This window comes from Mobula hypostoma, chromosome 13 (assembly GCF_963921235.1).
Source record: "Mobula hypostoma chromosome 13, sMobHyp1.1, whole genome shotgun sequence".
Lineage (NCBI taxonomy): Eukaryota > Metazoa > Chordata > Chondrichthyes > Myliobatiformes > Myliobatidae > Mobula > Mobula hypostoma.
Genome location: NC_086109.1, coordinates 41,349,425 through 41,366,562, shown reverse-complemented (window position 1 = coordinate 41,366,562; position 17,138 = coordinate 41,349,425). Strand labels below are relative to the sequence as shown.

Here is a 17,138-nt window from a genome sequence, read left to right as displayed (position 1 = left end):
TGCTCGCAATTATTTCCCCACACTTAAGCAGTTGTTTCTTACTTTCTAAGCACTGTATTTAAGTTTGTTAACAAATGCCATATTTATGTTTGCTGACAATACCATTGTTCTTGACCAATTCAAAGGAGATGATGAATCTGCATAAAAGAGGGAGATTAAAAATCTGTTTGAGTGGTGCTACAGCAACAACCTTTCACCCAATATCAGTAAAATCAAAGAGCTGATTGCCAATTACAAGAGGAAGAATCCAGAGGTCCATTTGCCAGTGGTCATTACAGGAACAGAAGTGGAGAGGCTTAGTAGTCTTAAATTCTGGGCATCAACATGTCAGAGGATCTGTTCTGAGACCAGTACACAAGTGTCATCACAAAGAAAGTATGACAATGCTTTATCTTCTTAGTAGCTTGCATGGATTTAGCATGTCACCAAACTGTTGACAAAATTCTATAGGTACACGGTGAGGAATATCCTAACAGGTGGCATCACAAACTGGTATGGAAACACCAATGTCCACGAATGGAAGAGCTGCACAGAGCTGTGGATACAGTCCAGTCCATCACAGACAAAGCCCTCTCCACCACTGAGTACATTTACAGGGAGCACTTCCATAAGAAAGCATCATTAAGGGCTTCCATCTAGGCCATGCCTGCTCGCTACTACCATAGAGCAGGATGTATAGAAGCCTTAGATGCCACACCACTGGGTTCAGAAGCAATTCTAACCCTTCAACTATCAGGCTTCTGAACCGGTGTGGATAACTTCAATCACCACTAATCTGAACTGATTCCACAATCTACAAGCTCACTTTTAAGGATTTTTGCAATTCATGTTTTCAGTACTGTTTTTATTTGCACCGTTCGTTTTTTGTCCATTGGTTGTTTGTCAGTCTTTGTCTGTTTATGTATAGTTTTTCATAGAATTCCATTATATTTTTCCCTTAAGTACCTGACAGAAAAATTAACCTCAATGTAGTATATCGTAATACACGTATTCCGATAATAAATTTACTTTGAACCTCACAGTCAAATTGGCGAACTGAAGGGGAATTTGGGGAAGAAATTTTTTTTTGGAAATAAACACATGGTCCAAGTAGGCTGTATTTTTGTTTCTTTTAATATAGTTATTTTCTGTTATCCCACAAGACTGAAGGAAAAAAATAAAAAGGTATTGGAAATGAATACTTGTAAACATAATGGAAGTGACTAAAATTTCAATTTTTAAACACCTGTGCCTTTTGGAAACTTTTGTAAGGGGACTAATTATAGACTTTGGAGTCTCCTTTCCTCTACCTTTATCCTCTACTACCAGCAACTACCATCAGCTTAAACCTTAACCTGATTTCTAAGATACTATATGCATTCCAAGTACAATGGTATTTAAAACAGTTGGATTCAATAGAGTTAGTAAAACTGTAAATTTTGTTTCCCTATAATCTATTTGAGCTGCAATTTTTCTGAAGGTGTGTTGCTTAGAAGTAAATTTCAGAAAATTAGTATTAGTCGTATGAGGGCAGCATATTTGAAATACAAATAATTCCACGAAAGTGACCACATTGTTTTTCTTTCGCATTATTTATTTATTTGTAACTTAGTCATTTTTGTCTTGCGCTGCGCTGCTGCCACAAAACAAGTTTTGCAATGTATGTCAGTGATAATAAACCCGATTCTGTTCTGTAGAGAACAGTTTTCATTAAAATGGCACTAAAATGAGAGAGGAAATGAAACATGTAGCTCCTCATACAATTATATATACAAACCCCATTTCCAGAGAAGTTGGGATATTTTCCAAAATGCAATAAAAACAAAAATCTGTGATATGTTAATTCATGTGAACCTTTATTTAACTGACAAAAGTACAAAGAAAAGATTTTCAATAGTTTTACTGACCAACTTAAGTGTATTTTGTAAATATACACAAATTTAGAATTTGATGGCTGTAACACACTCAACAAAAGTTGGGACAGAGTTAAAATAAGATTGAAAAGTGCACAGAATATTCAAGTAATACCGGTTTGGAAGACTCCACATTAAGCAGGCTAATTGGTAGCAGGTGAGGTATCATGACTGGGTATAAAAGCAGCGTCCATCAAAGGCTCAGTCTTTGCAAGCAAGGATGGGTCGTGGCTCACCCCTTTGTGACAAAATTCATGAGAGAATTGTTAGTCAGTTCAAAAGGAACATTTCTCAACGCAAGATTGCAGAGAATTTAGGTCCTTCAACATCTACAGAACATAATATTGTGAAAAGATTCAGAGAATTCAGAGACTTCTCAGTGCGTAAAGGGCAAGGTCAGAAACCGCTGTTGAACACACGTGATCTTCGAGCCCTCAGACGGCACTGCCTAAGAAACCGTCATGCTACTGTGACAACTATAGCCACCTGGGCTCAGGAGTACTTCGGAAAACCATTGTCACTCAACACAGTCCGTCGCTGCATCCAGAAATGCAACTTGAAACTGTATTATGCAAGGAGGAAGCCATATATCAACTCTATGCAGAAACGGGCCGAGCTCATCTCAGATGGACCGAAAGACTGTGGAACCATGTGCTGTGGTCAGATGAGTCCACATTTCAGCTAGTTTTCGGAAAAAACTGGCGTCGAGTTCTCCGTGCCAAAGATGAAAATGACCATCCAGATTGTTATCAGCGAAACGTGCAAAAGCCAGCATCTGTGATGGTATGGGGGTGCATCAGTGCCCACGGCATGGGTGAGTTGCATATACATAAAGGTACCATTGACTCTGAAGCGTATATTAGGATTTTAGAGAGACGTGTTGCCATCAAGGCGACGTCTCTTCCTGAGACGTCCATACTTATTTCAGCAGGACGATGCCAGACCACATTCTGCACGGGCTACAACAGCGTGGCTTTGTAGACACAGAGTGCGTGTGCTTGACTGGCCTGCTGCCAGTCCAGATCTATCTCCTATTGAAAATGTATGGCGCATCATGAAGAGGAGAATCATACAACGGAGACCATGGACTGTTGAGGAGCTGAAGTCTTATATCAAGCAAGAATGGACAAAATTTCCAATTGCAAATCTACTACAATTAGTATCCTCAGTTCCAAAATGATTAAAAAGTGTTATTAAAAGGAAAGGTGATGTAACACAATGGTAAACATGCCTCTGTCCCAACTTTTGAGTGTGTTGCAGCCATCAAATTCTAAATTTGTGTATGTTTACAAAATACAATTAAGTTGGTCAGTAAAACTATTGAAAATCTTTTCTTTGTACTTTTGTCAGTTCAATAAAAGTTCACGTGAATTAACATATCACAGATTTTTGTTTTTATTGCATTTTGGAAAATATCCCAACTTTTCTGGAAGTGGGGTTTGTACATATATTAAAAAGTGTCTTGTTTATTGTGACTATTAATTGATGTGGATAAGTTGTTAAAAATGGAAAACGGATTTTAAGGAGAACACTTGCTGTAATATATGGTATGCTTTTATACATTTGCAAGATATTGTCTTTGCTGTTGACAGTTTTATAAAGCATGTTGCAAGAATACGTACCCAACTTTGGATTTGAATGGACTTTAAAGCTTATTCAGCAGAAGCAGATAGTGGAAATACCAGTGCACAGAAATTAATACTGCTTGAATAGACAATGGGCCTTAAGTAACTATTTTTTAAATTCTTTTCTCTATTAGAGTACCACATATACCTGTTTGCCATAGTCTGCATTTAAACCCTAGGTTGATGAATTAACACATCTTAACAATACATTTAATATTTGGAGTTGATAGCCATTGGTTTCATGAACTTTGTAAACTTAATTTAAGAGCAACTTTTTTTGATTCTAAGATTATTCTGAACTGTTATAAAGCTGTATTTTGTATTCTCTTTAACATTTATATAATTTTATTCTTAAAAAATTTCAAACAAAATTCTAATAATTTGGTATCCAGTTGTTTGGAAATCCCACTGTGGTTGGGCATCTAGCTCAGTCTCTAGTCCAGGTTTGGATCTGGGACTCCTGAATACAAAAAGGATGTGGCCAGAGCCAAGGGTGTGGAGTGCAGCTGGGCTTTGGAACCCAGTCTGGGTTATGTGTGCAGTCAGAGCTAAGGTTGATTCCAGAACACCAGGTAGATTTTCAACTCATATCAGTCTGAAGTCCATCTCCCTTTAAACTCACTGGGAAAAAATACCATTGTCTGACCTGTTTAAAACAAAAATGAGATAAAGATGCTTTAGTAGTAGGAGCAACATGTAACAGAATGGAAAATCTGCTAAACTGACGTTACCAATGTCTCAAGGATGCAGATTATTGGAATTTTACTGTACTTGGCTTTTGATTAATATCGTTGTAACAATATGATTGCCATTGGCAAAAATGGGGGTGCCTTCTGTCATATATTTAACACAAAATGAATATTTCTATAAATGAATATTACTTGAACCTAAATAAAATTGCGTATCTTCTCAATCTACATTTTGCAGTTTATAACCAATTCCATAGCCAGTTGCTAGGCCTAAGCCTTGACCTTAAAAGATCGGCATTGATAGCTTATCCAACCAGCTGGATATAAATGGTGAGCTAGCATTGCTTTGTTCCCTTTTCCAGACTAAATAAATAGTGTACCATTTTGTGCCACCCAAGTACTTAATTGCAAGTAATGGAATGAAACTTGACCAATATTTTCCAGGATTATGATGGCTTTCTGTGTCAAATAATATTTAACATAGCTTCTTATGGCACATCATCAGTTCCTTTGGGCTTAAACATCCAGCATGGCAGGCTTCAAATAAGCTGCGCCTGCAGCGGTTAAGTGATTACAGTTACAAAGTGTAGATACTCACTTTCTTTACCTGCAGTATTTGTAGGTTTAAATTGCAAATTTGCTCTTGTATGGTATTTGTCCTTTAATCTTAGACAAAAATAGCCAGTCATATTTCTTTAGCAAATTGTTTGGAAATTCTCATGAATATACTAAACTATTTTGCTTTTAAATTTTCAGCATGATCGTCTCAGCAGGTAAGAACACTGCTATACATTTTAAGTTCTGACTATTCATTTTTATAAACTATTTTTCAAGTTGGCTGCGGGTTAAATACTGCATATTTCTTGGAACCTGCCAAAAGCATGTACAACATTTTGTTGTGTGAGAGAAATGGAAAAAGTAACTGTTTTCATTAATCACAGCAACTCTATGGGCAATTATTTTTGATTGAGATTTGGGTACTTTGTGTACTAACATTGGTGGTCTGGTTTGTCGCTTTAAGTATCATTTTAACATTAATTCAGTAAAAAAGCATATCAAAATGTCTGAATGTTCTCGAAGAGTTATTTTTGGATTAATTGAAAGTTACCTTATCAATTATAACACATTTGCTTATGTTTTAAACGTTCAGATATATTTATGTTTCAATTGAATAGTGAAATAATTATAAAGTAGAAATATATGCAATATTGACCCTTCATAACTAGATTTCAATTCTCTAATCCACTTGTTTTATAATCATTTGCATGAATTTGACTTGGAGTTGCATGAAAATGTAGCAGGTGTGCAGCTTCATTGCAGGTTTGGTTTGTTCCATTTGTACTTACTTTTTCTCTCAGGTTGGATTCGGGTTCATCAACTGACAGTTACAGTGACCGGCTATTGAGTCGAACAAGTTCCTACACGCGCAGGGAGAATCGACTGTCATCCCTCAGTAAGCCAGAGCAAGATGATGCTGTAAAGGATTATAAGAAGGTATAATTATTTATCTTGTTTATTCATGTGATACTATTATAACTGAAAACAATCCATAAATCTGGATTTTCCCCAAGTTTCATACATCATTAAAAGATGACAAACCTGTCTTACTCAACGTGGAAGTTTTTATCCCCCTTGTTATTATTTCTTCTGTGAAATTATATGAATTTGCATTTTCAATAAAGTTGCCAGATTGAAAAAAATACTGCAATACTCTGTGTATAATGGTTTAAAGATTTTTGGATATTTTTCTCAGCTTGGTACTACACTTTATGTACAAGGTAGCACATTTTGACATGCTACCACAAAGAAGTGTGTTATTTATGAGAAACTGCACCAAAAATCATAAACTTGACATACCATTTTTTTCAGGGAAAGTGCCTCAGTCTATCTGATAACATTACTAATTGATTTGGAATAGAACGTGAAAGGCTTACTACTGGGTGGACTGAATTATTTGCAACAATAAGGATGGTTTTTTTCCTCAAAACTTTGTATGTTATTCCTGAGCAATAAATGTGCTTTTGGAGAAATTTTGTTTCATAGTAAATTCATCTAATACTAATAATATGTAGGCATTGCCCTGTGAAATTAATCAATCAGGAATGTTGACCTGTGTTTATCTATGGAGAAACATTAGTGAATTGCGTTTGTCCAATTTTTGTAAAGACCCCTCTGATTTAAGGCTTGGAAGATGTCTAATTTTTGAATTGAAATTTTGCTAAATTTGAGCATACGTTTTGTAACTATTTAAGAATATGACCAAATATGATTATGCCAATTTGAGAGATTAATTCAATGTTGGAGCAACATAAAACCCTATCAGTCATGAGTACTTGGAAGCAAATTTTTGGGGGAAGAGAGTTAAATTCTTATTATTGGCTGTAGTGAATAAACATTTAGGTTTCTTGGTAAAGAGTTAAGGAAACTTGAAGCCTGCTTAACTTTAATTTGTTAAAATAATTAAAAGTGTAGCATTATTCTCATTTGTACATTACAAATAGTATACATATGAACATTATATGCTACAAAAATAAGTAAAGGCATTATATCAAAAAGAATAACACCACTATTCAGTAATATTTTATGCATGGCTAAATTGTTACAGTAAATTGCATTCTAAACATGGGCAATCTTTGTGAAACCCTGAAAATTATTGAAAACATTTATTTACTGCATGTAACTTCAGTGTCTTTTTGGCTTTGCTAGTTTTTTTAAAAAATGGAATTGATCATTTAACTCCATTTATAGTAACAAAGTAGTCAAATCTTCTGTTCCACTGTCCATAAACTAATATAAATGAATCCCCAGTGGCTGAATGATTAAAGAGGATCAGTGGAAAAAGTACTGAGAACAGCTCAGTGAACTTTGGCCCACATTAAATCATGTAATAGTCAACATTTCTCACTTACACCATTGCTTCAACTGCTGCACAACAATGGATCCTTCTCCACCAAAATTGAATTATTTTGCTGAACACTTTGATTTAGAATTTCTAGCTACTTTGCCTATTCTCTCCAAACTCATCCACCCACATGTGGACCAAGCAGTCCTCGTACAATATGAATAAGGAACTTGTTCACAAGAAAATATTAAATGTACAAAGTTGAACATGATCTCAGCACAAATCGTATTTTCCAAGCTGGATGTCATTTTAAAAAAATTTGTTCTGTAACAACAATCCAAGTTTACTGCATTCTTGGCAGTTAATTCTTGGGAGATTGTTAAATAATGGGTCTGCTTGGGAAAACAAGAGGATGTTTTAATGTGTACAAACTGATTAGGAACATTTTAAATTTTCACCCAAGTGTGACTATATTCAGGAAGCCTACCACTCTTCTGGAAGCAACAAAGATTGAATCTAACGATGGATGTGGAAGAAAGCACAATTTTATCTTTTAGTAACTGCAAACCTTTTAAAAAAAAAGTATGCTATTTATTTTAATTACATCATTAAATTGTGAAATTTTCTTCGTTAATGGAATTTTTGAATTTGATTATTTTTGTTTTAAAGTTGTATGAAGAGGCCTTGACAGAAAATGATAAACTTAAAGCCAAACTGCAAGTGGCGCAACTTGAACTTGCTGACGTGAAAGCCCAGCTCGAAAAAACTACTCAGGTTCAGAAATTACAGGATTTTCTTGCAAAATTCCCTTTTTAAAAACAAATTGTGATAGAGAAGACAATGTTGGTTATTCAGTGCAGACTAATGTGCATGTCTATTTCAGAAGCAGGAAAGGATTTCCGATAAGTCTTCAATGCTGGAGATGGAGAAAAGGGTATGTTAATTCTACTTTTAAAATGTATATAATTTGAATCAAAAATGGGAACTTTCCATAAGCATTTAATGAGAACTATTCATCTCCTGTGCCTACATCACATTGTGTTGCATTTTATATTAAGAACTAGCGAACCTTTCCAAGTGATTACCTGTGCATTTTATTATAGGTGTAAAAACAGATTGTTCCTTGAGTTATGAATTTTAATTGAGTTCAGTGAGCAAGAGTTTGCCTTATTAAAGTGTACTATTTTTACTTTGGTTATTGCTAACAGTAAACAAACAACACAGGAGTATCAGAATCAGGTTTAAAATCTCTGGCAATGTTGTGAAGTTCGTTGTTTTGCTGCAGCAGTACATTGTAACACAGGGTTATAAAAAATAATGTAAAAAGAGAGCAGAAAAATTGAAGTAGTGTTCATGGGTCCATTGTCCATTCAGAAATCTGGTGGTGCAGGAGAAGAAACTGTTTTCAAAATATTAACTGTGTGCATTAGGTTCCTGTACCATCTCAGTGGTGGCAATGAGAAGAGGACATGTCCTGGATGGGGTTCTTAATGATAGGTACCACCTTTTTGAGGCATCGCCTTTTGTATGTATCCTCAATTCTGGGGAGGCTAATGCCCATGATGGAGCTGGCTGAGTTTACAACTTTCTGCATTTTTATCAATCCTGTGCAGTGGCCCCTCCATACCAGACAGTGATGCAACCAGTTAGAATGCTCTCCACAGTACATCTGTGACATCTGAGAGTCTTCTGTGACATACCAAATCTCCTCAGACTCCTAGTGAAATACAGCTACTTTGTATCAATCTGTTGGGCTCAGGATAAATCTTCAGAGTTGTTGACACACAGGAACTTGAAACTGCTCATCCTTTCCACTGCTTATCCCTTGATGAGGGATGGTATGTGTTCCTTCGAATTCCCCTTTCTGACATCCACAGTCAAATTCTTTTGGTCTTACTGACGTTGAGTGTAAGGTTGTTACATAACCACTCAATCAGCTGATCTATCTTGCTCCTGTCCGACACCTCGTCACCATCTGAAATTCTGCTAACAATAGTTAAGTTGTCAGCAAATTTATAGATGGGGTTTCAGTTGTGCCTAGCTACACAATCGTGGGTGTAGAGAGCATACTGCACCACTGATGAAGTACACCACTGTTGATTGTCAGTGAGGAGATGTTATTTCTGATCAGCAGTGGCTGTGATCTACTGGCGAAGAAGTCGAGGATCAAGTTGTAAAGGAAGGTATAAAGTCCCAGGTTTTGGAGCTTGTTGATTAGAACTGAGAGTATGATTGTATTGAATGCTGAGCTGTAATCAATAAATAGGAACTTAATGTAAGTATTACTATTGTCCAGGTGATCCAAGGCCAAGTAAAGAGCCCGTGAGATTGCATCGTCTGAAGACTTAATATGGCGAAAGGCAAATTGCAGTAGGTCCAGGTCTATGATTAGACAGGAGTTGATTTTGTTCATGACCAACTTTTCGAAGCACTTCATCACAGTGGATGTGAGTGCAACTGTTGATAGTCACTGAGACAGTTCACCCTTCTGTTCTTGGGCACTGGTGTGATTGTTGCCCTTTTGAAGCAGGTGGGAACCTCCGAATGCAGTAGTCAGAGATTGAAGATGTCCTTGAACATTCCCACCAGTTGGTTGGCACAGGTTTTCAGTGCCTGGCAAAGGTTCGCCCTCTTGAAATATGTTCTGACGTTGGCTTCCAAGGCAGATCACAGGGTCATCCGATACTTAAGGGATTCCCTTTCAAGCCATTGAGTATGAAAGGCGTTGAGCTCATCTGGGAGTGAAGCTTCACAGCCATTATTTTGCTGTGAAGGGAGTAATAGCTTGCAAACCCTGGCAGAACTGACATGCATCCAATTCTGTCTCTACTGTTAACTGGAATTGTTTTCTTGCTCTTAAAATAGCCTTCCGTAGGTCATACCTGGACTACTTGTATAGTTCTGAATTACTGGTTGTGAATGCCACAGATCTAGCCCTCAGCAGACTACAAATCTCTTGGTTCAACCACAGCTTTTGGTGTGGGTATGTCCAGTATTTCTTGAAGGCACACACTCATCTGTACAAGTCTTGAAATCAGAGAAACTGTGACATGTTCATTCATTTCTTAAGATGAAGCCCTGAATAATGTCCACTCAACTGACTCAAAGCAATCCTCCACTTCCCCTGGCCCTAGGTCCTCACCACTGGTGCTATGGTCTTTAGTCTCTGCCTTATACGTCTTGAGTAGAAGTACAGCCAGGACTTTCCAAAGCGTGGGCATGTGATGGCACGTTAAGCATTCTTGATGGTGGTATAACTGTGGTCAAGTGTTTTGGCTCCTCTGGTTCCACAAATATGTTGGTGATAGTTCTTCAAGTTGGCCTGGTTGAAATCTCCCACAGTGATAGGGAAGGCATCAAGATGCACACTTTCGTGACTACTGATCACAGTGCTCAGCTCCTCTAGTGCCTGCCTGACACTGGCCTGAGATAGAATGTACACCGCTGCATTGATGATGATGGAGAAGTTTTACTTAATGTTGAGTTATTGTACAGGTACATCGTCCAGAAATGTTAGTACAGCAGAGAGGGGAGAGCAGTATGACCCAGAAAGGATGTCAAATGTTTAAAATAGGTAATAATTTCAGTGTTTGAACACAGGCAGTACAATTCTAAGCTACCCCTACAACTCTTTCCCCCTCCCCCCCCCCCCGGTTTGTTTCCTTTTAGATCCAGCGCAGATTACATATCTGTAAAGTTAGGATATGATGAAAATAAAGATCAGGAGAGATCTTATTCTTTCTGACTGCCTTCCGTAAGCAGCTATAATGGCCTATTGCTAACTGTAAAAGGTCACCTGTCATGCCTTTTTTGTGGTTTGATTTAAAAATGTTACAACTAGAGATACTTATCTGCATTCCTTATTCTAATATAGAGTACAATGAATCTATTTCAGGAAAAACGTGCTTTAGAGAGGAAAGTTTCCGAAATGGAGGAAGAATTAAAGGTATGATGTGATTTCTCTTCAGTAGCCTTGCATAATTGAATACCCCAATATACACACACACCTTAATCCCCTAAATGACCAAGGTAGCATTTCCCATTTGACACCAATTGATTTGACATAATTTGTTGGGGGCTGATAGTGAACAAATTAAATCCAGTAATGGGAGAAACGTGTTGGGGGCTGATAGTGAACAAATTAAATCCAGTAGTGGGAGAAACATGGATGCTTGTCTCCGGGGGAGAAAAACATTCAACCTAAAAGCAAATCTTCCTCTTTTATTAAAAAGCTGTGAGAAATTCCTTTTCTCTGATCCTTAAAAGCGGCGGTAGGTATTATTAATTCTTGGCTTTGTTTCGTATTCATCATATTGAACATTGCATTAAAGCCAAAACAATTCAGGCTAGTCTTATAAATTGTCTGGCTTGGAAGTATTGGTTGCACATCTCATGATGGAACTATATGTCAAGGCCAAAGTTCATAATCATTTAATTTTAGCCCTCTGTAATGATGCGCTTCTCCAGCTTCATTAAGAGCTTGAGCAGCCTTCATGCTGGGCAAGAAAAACATCGTGTACTGAAGCATGACAACTTAATGTTCATTCCAATTTCCTGGCCAAACTTACTATATCAGCGTCAGGCATTTCAGCTTGAAATGACCCTTAAGTTAGTTGATACTCCACTCACATAACTGTCTTGTACCCCTTTTTACAATTTTTGAATAATCTGACGCACCTTCACATAAGGAAAATTTCCTTCCCTATGTCAGTGCAAACACTTTGATCGGGATGCCTTTCTTTTTTGTACGTGATGGGGGGTGGCTGGGTTTGCTGTTTCTCTCTGAATGGCTTTCATGTTCTTTCTTTGTTTCGTGGTTATCTGGAGAATTCAAATTTCAGGGTTGTATACGGATACATACTTTGATAACAAATGAACCTTTGAACCTTAAGGAGTGCTGCAATTAAATTTGCTTAATCTGCTGTTCTGCTTCTGGAGCTTGCTCACTTTGTTGAAGATAGCAAGATTTGTCATGGAAAATAGTAATCCACGACTGTGATTGTTTAGTTAATAGGAAAACATATAAAATCCATGCAGTTGGGCTTAAAATGTATTTTTTAAATGTTTCTATTTAATTACAAAAGGTCAAGTTTGCTTTTGTTCTTTTATTTTGTGTTCCCATAGTAATCTTTCTGAAATTGACTACTATGCACCTTGGTTTACTTATCAGTTCAATACAATCTGCCTGATTTTTGTCTCTGATAGTCATTAGCTATCAAGAAATACAAGCATCTGTGTATGTGGGAATTATGATTAACAATATTAACAGAGCAAATTGCATGTGCTAGAGAATACCCTGAAGTTCAGGCAACGTCTATAGAAACAAGGCAAAGGTCAACATTTCAGGTTTGTTGTCCTTCAGAAGTACTGTCTGTATCGGAGCTGGCTACTTCTGCCTATCATCATTTTGGTTCAGATTTACTTTTTTATCATTTGGTATAGTCAAGCCTGCTGGACATGTCCCCTAGCTTTGCTGATGGCAGGACATAACACAAGCAAGGAAGCATGATTGGAGTCTAACCGGTACTCCTCCTATTTATTTTGTTTCAACCTGTCAGTTTACTCTTGTTCTACTCACTCCTACCACGCCTTCTCTGCTACTAAGAACTAATGTGATTTCTGTCATTCCCATTCTGATGAAGAATTGCAGACCTGAAAATCTTTCCTATCAAATGCAATAAGCATATACAACAGTTCATCCATGTGCGACAGGAGAACACACATTGTCCTACAGTAGCCTCTGTTATTATTTCATACATTATTATTGCACAGTGTGTTGCACATTGGTAAATTGTGTATATTATTATTTTGTACTTTATAAGTTAATGTTAAATTTATTATTATATGTGTTTTTAAATGTTGCTGAAATGAAATAATTTCCCACAGAATCAACAAAGTACTTATTATTGCTACCTATTTCTCTTGTGTGATTCGAGTATTTCCAGAATTTTGCTTTTCTGGATTTTAGCACTTGCTTTTTCTATTTGTTATTTTTTTTCAGCCACTCTGTGTCAGTTCAGAACTGGCCAATTCTAATGTGAGTTTTTTTTTCGCCTCTCTCCATTGATTCTGCCTGATCTGCTGAGTGTTTTCAATATTGTCTTTTTGCTTCAGATTACTAGCCACTGATTCTTGTCACAGTTCCAGCATGGTATTTTGCTTTCTTTCATTCTCTCCTCGACAGCCCTTTGTTAACTGGAGAACATTGGTCTCCAATCTGTCATAGACATTTCCTTTGACTCTGCATTTAAAGTGCACCAGCTATGTCCTTTCTCCAGTTCTTACTGGAGTAGGCCTACAGCTCTCTGACCCTGCTTCACCATTTAGTATAATTATGGTTAGTCATCTATTTTAATACTATATTCTTGTTCACTTGCAGTAATGCTTGATGCCTTTTAAAATCTATTAATTTCCTTCCAAGATATATTCAGCAACTTGCCCTGTGTTTCAGTAGAGAATCTCACGGTCCTGCTATCCCATCAGTGAGGAAGTTTCTCCTTACCTCAGTCCTGCATTGTTTCCACAATTTATTGAGATTGTGATCCCTTGTTCTGAACCCTTCAGCTAGATACAACAACTGTCCTGCAATTCTGCTGGAAATGCAGTTCTTTGTGGAACATTCCGCTATTATTTAGACCGCTCTTTATTTTACAGAATGACTACTTTTTGTTTTAATATTGGTTGTGGTGGTTGGCATCCATCTGATTTAAAGGACAATAGGCGATGATCATCACAAGCCTAGGCAGAAGCTATGGACATCCTGAGATGCCCAGTCGAAAAGATCCTCCTCTCGGCTTCACCAGTGTAGTCCAAAGGAAAGTTTATGAAGCAATAAGTTTGGTACCAGCTTGGCTGCAGGATCTGTCGGAAGGATGTTCAATGTTGTCCAGCTGCCTTGGGGGCCTTTACTTCAGATTTGCTGTCTGGGTTTACTCCTGTAGCCTTCGTCTCTCCCAAGGCTGCCCATAAGGTAGTGGGACTATTTACCCATAGCTGGGGGTCTAGTTCATGAGCACCAGGACATGTGCACACTCAGCTCCCCTTCTTACAAGACTGCTAGCCAGCGGTGGAGGATGAAAGTGAAAGCGACAAGCACTACCCACTACACTGCCATACTAGACACATCACACAACTGTTTTGATGTCTAAATATACAAGAAATCTGAGTTTAAAATACTTAACGTTTGCAGTTCCCTCATGTTTTAAATTGCTCTGCACAGCTTTGTTTGTTTTGTTTCCATTATTCCATATTCTGGTCTCTGCAGAATATTCCTGATAAAACTGATGCTTGTTCTTAGGCAATTAATTGAGCTTCTGCTGGCTGAAAATAGGCCTTTAACCCAGCCATTTGACAATGCCCCAGGGCAGCTTGAAATTGAACTTGCAACCTTCAATTCCGCGTTCCTCATTACCCAACTCTTTCTGTATCCAAACAGGTGTTTTTGTCTATCTGCTGTCCCTTGCATTTTCACTTTGCATGTGTTGTTTGAAAGAAGGTGAAGCCTGGTCTCTTGTTTACATTAATTTGCAACTCTGCTGTAGATGTGCACTTAAAAGAAACATCTGTCATGATGTATGCTGATTGTAGCTTTTATATTGCAGTGAAGTCATACAGTTAACACTATTTTTTCCAACCAAAGTTTAAAACATTCTGCCTCCTGTTCCTTTTTACTGACCACCTAAGATCTGTCCTGTCTTTAAATCATGGAAGTTTAAAGAATAGAATGAGGTCCATACCCATGCCAGCCAAATTAACAGTTATCTGTCTAGCCCATGGTCATCTTAGTATGTGATTGGAGTTTTCCTTTCTTCTACCCTTCTCAGCATTGAGCCCTAGAGACCAATTATCTTTTCTCAAGCAGTATGCTCCCACCCTAACTATTCCGTTTGCCAATTAGCTTGAACCTGTACCATCAATCAGTTTTCTCACCACTCCCTGCCTTGCAGCTCAGTAATTTGTCTGCATGTTTATTCTTCTATTGCACTGTGAGCTTCTGGTAGGTCTCTGATGCCCTCCGGAAAGCTGATATACTCTTTAGCTCCTCATTTCAACTTGGGTCATTCCATTTATTCACCTTTCTAGCACATCATCTGTTCTGTAGATATAAATTGTTTTTTTAATTGGTTTGTGACTCTTTTTAATCCCCACTTCATTTTTTCCACAACCATTTCACTGTCCTTTTAGCTATGTTTCTGTAATTGTTATACAGCTGTCCTTCCATCTGCCTGTACCTGTAGCTCACCAGTCTCATTGCCTAACCGTTCTGGATTGATGAATATTAAATTATTCCTAGCTGGGAGAACTATGGCCATTTCTTCATTCCCTATTCGCCATCATTATGTGCCTTTTCATGTGACATGGGAGATCATGGTCTTATCCATGACCATGATTGTTCTTGGCAAATTATTTTAGAGAAGTAATTTTGCCATTTCTGCCCTCTGGGCAGCACCTTTAAAAGATGGGTGACATCAGCCATTATCAGTACTCTTCAGAGATTGGCTGCCTGTCGTCAGTGATCACATAACCAGGGCTTATGTATGCACTAGCTGCTCGTATGACCATCCACCACCTGCTCCCATGGCTTCTCGTGACCCTGATTTTGGGGAGGGGGGGTTTGTTAAGTGGGTGCTACACCTTGCCCAAGGGGGTGACCTGCAGACTAACCTTGCACCTCCTTTGGTAGAGACATATCTTCACCCCATCACCCATATTGTCTATTATTGAATGCTTTACAAGAATTCATACCTTAGGAGTTTTTCATTCTTTAGGAGCCTTTTGGTAATTAAAACAGTAGGACTTTCTACCGAGTCAGAAGTCAGGACAGTGCATTTGTCTGCAGTGCCACTAAGCAGATTGTCATTAAAAGCATGATGAATGCTTTTTGGTAATGATGACAGTTGTTGTCTTTGACAAAGCGACAACACTGACCATTGATCTTGAAAGCTTCCCACGAGGATCTTGCAGCCTATGGTGTTAATTTTGGTGCTTGCAGCATTGATTACAGTTAGGCTTCAGCTTTGGAGCCCCGCTATGGTATTGTGACAGTAAAGATTGAGTAGACAGGAGAATTGATGAACTTGTTGGTATTAAATCAGGATTTCAGTATCTACAAAGCTTTATAATTCTAATATTTTATATAACATGGATATGGAAAGGTTAATTACTATCTTATTTTAGAAATTAACGATTCAGCAATTTTTCTTTGTATATGTAAAAACCTTTTCACTGAAGGTTATTTCAGTATTAACCCGACTGTCTGGGTAGGCCCATTATCTCTGCCTGCTTCTGCCCCACTAAATTCAGATCCGCATCCCTCTACTCCATTCTATCCCCCTTAGTTCAGTCTCTTCCTACTTGCATCCGCAACACATCGCTTGCTCTCAATCTCCTCAACCTCTTTCAATTCCCTGGCCCTGACTACCGCTTTTTCACCATGGACGTCTAGTCACTACACTTGTATCCCCCATAAGAAGGCCTTAAAGCTCTCTGCTTCTTTCTTAACGAAAGACCCCACCATTTTCCCTCTTCCACCATACTCAGCTGGCAGAACTGGTCCTCATGCTCAACAATTTCTTCTTTAGCTCCTCTCACTTTCTCCAGTTATGCCTGTCTTTTCATTGGCTATGTAGAACAGTCCATGGTAATGCTCCCCAAAACTTGCTGCACTACAATAATGACTGCTTCGGTGGGGCTTCATGTACCCATGCACTTGGACCATTTCTGACACCTCTCTCCCCTTCCTTGATTCCTGTCTCCATCTCTGGAGACCAACTGTCTCCCGACATATTTTATAAACCTACCGGTTCCCACCTCATGACTATATTTCCTCCCACCCTGTCTCCTGCAAAAATGCTATTCCTTTTTCTCAGTTTCTTTGTCTCTGTCATATTTCTTTCCAGGGTGAGGCTTTCCTTTCCAGGACATCAGAACAAAGAACAAGGTTTCCCTTCCTCCAACATTGACATAGCCCTCAGCCACACTCCATTTCCTGGGAATCCACACCCACCTGATCTTTCTGCCTCCTTAACAGGGATAGAGTTCCTCTTGTCCTCACCTACCACACCATGAGCCTTCACAATCAACAGATCAT

The 17,138-nt window shown here is 38.1% G+C and overlaps 1 protein-coding gene across 1 annotated transcript in view; it reads left to right on the top strand.

Moving 5' to 3' along the window:
- Positions 1–17,138, top strand: part of LOC134355552 (protein phosphatase 1 regulatory subunit 12B-like) — a 249,629-nt gene that overhangs the window by 220,168 nt on the left and 12,323 nt on the right. Inside the window, exons 18-22 of the mRNA XM_063065573.1 lie at positions 4,963–4,979; positions 5,565–5,700; positions 7,718–7,822; positions 7,932–7,982; positions 10,944–10,994. Coding sequence (XP_062921643.1) covers positions 4,963–4,979; positions 5,565–5,700; positions 7,718–7,822; positions 7,932–7,982; positions 10,944–10,994 — 360 coding nt within the window. The remainder of the gene's footprint in view (positions 1–4,962; positions 4,980–5,564; positions 5,701–7,717; positions 7,823–7,931; positions 7,983–10,943; positions 10,995–17,138) is intronic.